Below are 7,894 nucleotides of genomic sequence, written 5' to 3' on the forward strand. Positions count from 1 at the left end.
TCACGATCTTTTTAAGGTTGCTCCTTGGAGTTGTATCGTTCCCAGCAGCCTGCGATTCTCAAAATATTCCGAACGAAATGTAAAATCAACAATTGGTGTATAGGTGGGAAAAATTGATTCGGTTAAAGTGAAATTTTCCAGTTTGTACAAGAAATTCTGTGGGAGAAAAACAAATTAATTTACAAAGAAAATACACTCATATCAATTTCTGGAATTACTTACCTTTTTCAGGGGACACGAATAGGGTATATTACTCGACTTTCGCAATTCCTCAACCAAAGTACGCACCAACACTATGGGCATTTTATCCTTCAGCAGCTCACACAGACCCATTGTGACGTTCAAAAAGGTAATGTATTTTGTCGCAAATGGCATTTTATAGAATACCAAAAAACGAAGTTTGGTATTCTCTCCCAAGTCTTGACTAAATTCCATAGTTTCATCAGACAGGAAACGATTCGTAGCAATTTTTTGCAATTGACAAACATGTTGTTTCATTATGCGACCATCATTGGTGCAGGTGATATTATGAAATTCGATCATGAATGGCCTTTTGGCGGACTAGTTAAAAAGCAATTTTTTTTGAACACATTTTCCTAACAGTAGTCTCCACAACTTACCTCAGTTACAGTAAAGTAAAGTAGAGCAGCAAAAGTTATGAACAAATTGCGCCACATTTTTCTTCTAAATTACCTTGTGGAATGCTTGAAAATGTTGTTTTATTCCAAGTACAGTGCTGTAGCAATAACGAAATTTAATATATATTTTTTAAATATTGCAATAATGGATTTTAAATCACTATTTAATTGTTATTTTTGGGGCAAAACTTCAATTGTTTGAGTTTGTGATTATAAAAAAAAATAATTGTTTATTAATAGTTTACATGGTTTCGGCAAAATGGTAAACAAATTACCAAAAATTGCCATAGATATAACTAATTAGTATTACATACATATAGGCTTTTACGTAAAATTTATGCATAAATTGAAGCGTGTGTATGAAGTATTTTAATGGTTGTACAGTTTTACTTTAAAACAATTTTAGGACGCATTTTGATAAAATAAATTGCTTTAGAGAGACCAGAAATATTCAAACCAGACTAACAAAAACCAAATTCCGAAATTCCTAGAAAAAGGTCTACCAGACATAATTACAAGGGAGACTTACTTGTTAACTCCGAAGTACTTGAAAAATATCCTGCAACTTTGATGGTAAACAACTTGAAAGTTGTGAACGACATATCAGAGCAAGGAGTCGAGTTCATAACCAAGTAGTCATCTGTACACATATGGCTTAAAAGCCATCTGGGTAAATAGAACAAAATGTAAAAGAAATTTGTTTTCATTCCCAAAAAATTTAATATATGGGGAAAATGTGGTTTTTTTACAATTGACTCAATTTTCGCCCTAAGGCGTTTTTTCGGAACATTGGTTTTATTATCTCGAATTCAGCAATACGTACTTATTTTGTTAATTTAATGCCTAATACGGGTAAATAGCTTTAACCACTTCAGAGATATGGATCGCCGAAATCGCCAAATTGGCAAAAAATCGTGATTTTCAAAAATTCGAGGCCCCAGTGGCACGTGTTAACATATTTCATTTGTGCTCAAACTTTGACAATCTTAAAATCTAACCAAACCAAAACAATTTAGGGAAAGCCGCATAAAAAATCCGACATCAAGTTTTTCCCTTTGAGTTAAAACCAGCCTAATGCAACAAATTTATGCAAAGAAAATATTGAATTGTACATAAAATATTTTGTGTGACATAGGGGATGAGAGATACCAGGGCACGGTCCTGACCGGCTTTAACATGGCAAAGTCCAGGATTTATCTTGGTCCCTCACTCATCTCAAGTGGACACTGACCTCCCCATGGTGTTGCCTGGGGAGCTGCCTTTAACACCCGTTAAAGGTAGTGAGCTAACATGTGCCGCGCGTTCACCCATAAGAACGGTAAAAACTTGGGTTTGGGCGCCGGGTTAGTAACCTTCCCCTAGAAAAAGCAGCCTACTATGAACAAACAAAAGAAAAGAAAACAAGTAAAAAAGTATCAGTCGGCTTGGCCGACAGAGATATACCCTCAGCCTGTGTATATTGAAACAATTTTTTCCCAAAAAAACGCATGTATTTAGGGAATTTTGGGCGTTTGAACTGACAAAAATGTTGATTAGGATTAGAGATCAAAAGTTTTGCAGAGAAGATACTAAAAAGAATGGATCTCCAGCCACTACATATGGTGCCATAGGGGTTTTTTACAACTTCAGGGATGTTTGCTCAAGAAGTATGGACTTGCCCCTGAAACAACTTTAACCATCGCAATTGAGGCAGCGAATGCAAGTTGCTTCAACAAAAATCAAAGTGATTCGAAAGCAGGTCTTAAAGTGAACATGTATCCGAAATTTTGTGTGGGAGGTACCGGATGGAGTGGACAAATATAGTCCATATTTGAACCTGATATATATCTGGTAGATATATTAAGATGTGTAAAGTATGGTCCAATTCGGCCACTCTCTTCAAGAGTTATCGTACGCACAATTTTACCGAACATTTTTGAACTTTTGTGGAGGAGGTACCTGAAGGAGTGGACCGATATGGCTTATCTTCGAACTTAAATTATGTTTGGACAAATTATTACTAAGACAAAACTTTGGACCGAATCGGCAGACCTGTTCGAGAGTTATTTTGCCCTCCAACCTCCTCACACGGTGTCATAGGGGTTTTTTGCAACTTTCAGGCTATTTTCTCAGGAAGTATGGACTTGCCCCTGATGAAACTTATACCGTCGTATGGAGGGCAGGGAATACAAGTTGCTAAAGCAAAAATCAAAGCGATTCGAGAGATGGTCCTAAACTGAACTTTTTTAAATTTTTGTGTGGGAGGTACCCGACTGAGTGGACCAATTGAGTCCATATTAAAACCTGATCTAAGTCTGGTACCCGCTCCACGATGGGCAAAGTATGGACCATATCGGTTACTCCCTTCAAGAGTTATCGTGCGCACAAATTTTCCGAACATTTTCGAATTTTTGTGGGGGAGGTACCGGAAGGAGTGGACCGATATAGCTCATCTTCGAACTTAAACTAAGTTTGGGCAAAATATTACGAAAGCCAAAATTTGAACCGAATCGGTTCATCCGTTCGAGAGTTATCGTGCGCTCCAGCCAGCCAGACAGACAGACGGACGGACATTGCTCAATCGACTCCAAATTGTCTGAAACACATTTCGTCCAAACATACTTGGGGTCTAAAACCATTATTTCGATGAGGCACATTTTGCCCGTATGAAAGTGTATATACCCTTCATATAAACAAATCCCTCTACAGTTGACGACCCCCGCAAACGTTTTAAGGACCATGATCTGCGAATCTGCACCTGGAATGTTCGCTCACTTTATAGAGAAGGTGCAGTTTACGCATTGGCAGATGTGCTTGAAAAGTACAAGGCCGACATTACTGCCATACAGGAAATACGATGGAACTGGAAAGGCGTCACAACAACACCTAAAGGTGACGCACTGTATTATAGCCGCCATGACATAAAGCATGAGTTTGGTTGCGGATTTGTAGTTGGTCGAAAGTTAAAACACCTGGTCTCCAGCTTTACACCCGTGAATGAAAGACTTGCTACAATTCGAATAAAAGCAAAATTCTTCAACATCAGCTTTATTTGCGATCATGCTCCCACTGAAGGACGAACAGAGCGCTTAGAAGAAACATATGACCGTTGTCCTGCCCATGACATTAAAAAAATTGGAAAGGAAAATATCTTTAGCCCAACAGTCGGGACATTCGGGACAGTGAAACATCCGACAATGGTATGAGGCTGATAGACTTTGCAGTTGGAAAAAACATGGTAGTTAGCAATACCAGATTTACGCATATCGATATTCATAAGGGCACCTGGCTGTCGCCAGATCAAAAAACAAGAAATTAAATTGATCACGTTGTGACAGATGGAATAAACTTTCCGACATCCATAAAGGCACCTGGCTGTCTCCAGATCAGAAAACAAGAAATCAAATTGATTACGTTGTGATAGATTGAAGACATTCATCGAGCGTGTTGGATGTGCGCTCGTTCCGAGGAGCAAACATAGACTCGGACCACTACCTAGTTGCAGCAAAGGTACGTACCTGTCTAAACGTTGCAAATAAAGCACGAACAGACACAAAGCTAAAGTTGGACATCGGTAAGCTGCAATCACAACAGATAGCCACAGCATATTCCACTCAACTGGCCCAACTGCTTAATCAAAGCACTCCCCGTCCCGATAACATATCAGGACAATGACAAAACATGGCCCACTCCATGCAAAGAGCCGTAAAATCAGCCGAACAAATCGAGATGTACAGGAGACAGAATGAAGTCCGAAAATACTACCAAAGAGTAAAACATAAAACTCATGGCTTTGGAATTGGCATCTCCTCCTGTAGAGACCAGCAAGGTAATCTGGTAACTGATACAGATAGTGTGCTAAGGATATGAAAAGAGAATTTTTCCAAACTGTTGGTATCCAATAGTAGCTGCGATGATAGATTCGCAGAGGCAAAAAAAACATGGTAGTTAGCAGCACCAGATTTAAACATCTCGACATCCATAAGGGCAGCTGGCTGTCTCCAGATCAGAAAACAAGAAATCAAATTGATCACGTTGTGATAGATGGAAGACATTTATCGAGCGTGTTGGATGTGCGCTCGTTCCGTGGAGAAAACATAGACTCGGACCACTATCTATATGCAGCAAAGGTACGTACCAGTCTAAACGTTGGAAATAAAGCACGAACATGCACAACGCGGAAGTTGGACATCGATAGGCTGCAAACACAACAGAGAGCCACAGCATATTCCACTCAACTAGCCCAATTGCTTAATGAGAGCACTCCTTGTCCCGATAACACAACAACACAATGGCAAAATATTGCCCACTCCATGCAAACAGCAGCAAAATCCATACTTGGATACCAGAGACCTCCACAAAGGAATTCATGGTATGACCAGGAGTGTCGTGCTGCTACCGAAGAGAAAAATGCGAGATATAGGGCTACTTTACAATCAGTAGCAACGCGTAGCGCACGAGAGGGATATCGAGAGAAAGGGAGAGAAGAGAAACGTATTTTCCGCAGGAAAAAGAGAGAGATGGAAAAGCGGGAGTGTGAAAAAATCGAGATGTACAGGAACATGAATGAAGTCCGAAAATTCTACCAAAGAGTCAAGCGTCAAACTGATGACTTTGGTACAGACACATCCTCCTGTAGAGACCAGCAAAGTAATCTGGTAACAGATACAGATAGGATAGGGAAGGAACATTTTTCCAATCTGCTGGTATCCAATAGTAGCGTAAGCGATGATACCACAGATCCAATCCCAGGAGATGGTATAGAATGTATACCGCTCGCCCAAGATGAGGTAAAAATAGCAATCAACCGGCTGAAGAATAATAAGGCAGCAATAACCGATGGCTTACCAGCCGAGCTGTTTAAAACTGGAGGCGACGCGCCTATAATGTGTATGCATCAGCTAGTTAGCACGATCTGGCAGGAAGAACGCGTACCCGATGATTGGAACCTGAGCATCCTGTGTCCCGTCCACAAAAAAGGAGATAAGACTGTATGCTCCAGCTATAGGGGCATAAGTCTTCTCCCTATTGCCTATAAGATACGACTAAAGACAATGGTCAACGAAATAATTGGACCATACCAAAGTGGCTTTAGACCTTGCGAGTCCACCATTGACCAGATATTTACCCTGCGTCAAATCGTGGAGAAGACCCAAGATATGCAGATCGACATATATCACCTTTTTGTCGATTATAAAGCAGCATTCGACAGTCTCCTCCGTTCAAAGGTATTCCATGCAATGTCTGAATTTGATATCCCCGCAAAGATCATCCGGCTTTGTAAGATGACTTTAATTGATACTAGGTCCTCAGTTAAAATTGGAAAGAAGCTCTTCGAACAGTTCAGTACCAAAAGTGGTTTCAGACAAGGAGACAGCCTTTCGTGTGACCTATTCAACATTTTGCTGGAAAAGGTAATACGAGATGCAAATGTCAAAAGAAATGGCACAATTTACACCAATAGCCACATGTTACTTGCTTATGCTGATGACATAGACATCATGGGACGATCAGTAAAGGAAGTAGCTGATACCTTTAGGAAGGTCGAAGCGGAATCTGCGACAGTGGGTCTGGCGTTAACGGCGAAAAGACCAAATTGATGGTGTCGACGCGCAAAGCGTCCATAGAGCTCGGAACAACTGTGGAAGTTGGTACCTATAATTTTGAGGTAGTTAAAGACTTCGTCTACCTTGGCACTGCCATAAACACAACAAACAACATCAGTTGTGAAATAAGAAGAAGAATTGTATTGGCCAACAGATTCTACTATGGTTTAAGTAAGCAATTTAAAAACAAAGCCACATCTCGTCAAACAATAATAACACTATACAAAACACTGATACTACCCGTGCTAATGTATGGCTCCGAAGCATGGGTACTTGCGCAAGCAGATAAGGCAGTGCTTCGAAAGATCTACGGGCCGATTTGCGTTGACGGTGAATATCGACGTCGTATGAACCACGAGCTATATAAGCTATACAAAGACATGAATAGAGTTAAACGTATCGAGATGCAACGATTGCGTTGGCTAGGCCATATCATGAGAATGAGCGATGATGAACCCGCTAAAAAGGCTTATGAATACATGCCACATGGCGGTGCACGCAGAATCGGTAGTCCTAAGCTTCGATGGAGCATACAAGTGGATGAAGAAATGAAAAGGCGCGGTATTCCAAAAAGTCAAGCGAAAAACAGTGAGGAATGGAGATCTTTTCTTAGTTCGGTCTATGGAACAAATGTTCTGTAATGGGCCAACTAAGTAAGTAAGTATTGTATTAGGGATACGCAGTGAAATGCAATAATCGGTTATTCGACTATTCGGCTTCCTTGAAAAACTTAAAACTCGATTTTTGGTTAGTCGATTAATTATTAATCGTTAACCGCCGAAAACCGATTATAATCGAATATAATCGACCATTTTCGTTGATGTGATCCGTGGTGGTTATATGTATACAAAAAAGTACCGTTGATTACGCGGTTTTAGAACACATAATAGTCAACTACGACTTATAGTCGATCACGATTAATAGTCGACTACGAATAATGATAGACAACGACTAATGATTGACCACGAATAATAGTTCACTCCGCCTTCTGAAAGTCGATTAAAAATAATCGATTATGCGGTTTTCGCACAGTCAATAGTCGACTTCGATTAAACGAAATCGATTTTATGTATCCCTATATTGTATTTTACTCTGATAGAATTCAATTTGTGTCCCATACTCTTTACATGGAATTTTATTTTTCCAGCTAAGAGATGGTGATCAGATGCAATATCTGCGCCTCTTTTATTTCGGACATCACAAAGACTGTTGCATGAACACAAGGAGTACGTACGGAAAACATTTGAAAACGATCCTTGAACAACCTTTTAATCACACATAGGCAAACATTTTGAGCTTATATATAGGAGGTACCTTAAGTTGTTGTCAGATGGGCTGACCTCCTTCGAAAGTAATGCATATATATATGGAAGAAATTTTACGATGTGTACAGTTTCAGCCAAATCGGTACTCATTTCGTAAGTTGTCGCGCAGCAAAAATACTCATCACGAAACCCCTTGCTAACCCACTACATTAACAGGGACATGTGAGTGGTTATTTTTTGGCCACTAAACCATTTATTTAACTTATTATTTTAGTGAGCAAAAATTAAAACCTATCACAACCGACATGTCCCTCTTAAAAAATGGGTTGTTAAGGGCTTTTGTAATGTGTATTTTTTTGGGCAGACACATTTGTTGGTGCCGGAGGGATTTTTTTGAGCTTTTGGT

General features: G+C 39.8%; 1 protein-coding gene across 1 annotated transcript; it reads right to left on the minus strand.

Moving 5' to 3' along the window:
* Positions 1-677, minus strand: LOC141386861 (uncharacterized). The gene is made up of 3 exons (XM_073955765.1): positions 621-677; positions 223-561; positions 1-156 (listed from the first exon to the last, which is right to left on the minus strand). The coding sequence occupies exons 1-3, from the start codon at positions 675-677 to the stop codon at positions 1-3; spliced, it is 552 nt and encodes a 183-aa protein (XP_073811866.1).
* Between the last annotated feature and the right edge of the window lie 7,217 nt (positions 678-7,894).

Source organism: Musca autumnalis, unplaced genomic scaffold (genome assembly GCF_047663935.1).
Source record: "Musca autumnalis isolate F117 unplaced genomic scaffold, ASM4766393v1 scaffold_5, whole genome shotgun sequence".
Classification (NCBI taxonomy): Eukaryota; Metazoa; Arthropoda; class Insecta; order Diptera; family Muscidae; genus Musca; species Musca autumnalis.

Bases quoted from the DNA above. Each gene is read 5' to 3' on its own strand.
- LOC141386861 (XM_073955765.1), bottom strand. From the start codon at position 677: ATGTGGCGCAATTTGTTCATAACTTTTGCTGCTCTACTTTACTTTACT. The intron at 562-620 runs GTAAGTTGTGGA...CTTTTTAACTAG, and splicing joins TTTACTTTACTGTAACTGAG to TCCGCCAAAAGGCCATTCAT. The intron at 157-222 runs GTAAGTAATTCC...TTTCTCCCACAG, and splicing joins ATTCGTGTCCCCTGAAAAAG to AATTTCTTGTACAAACTGGA.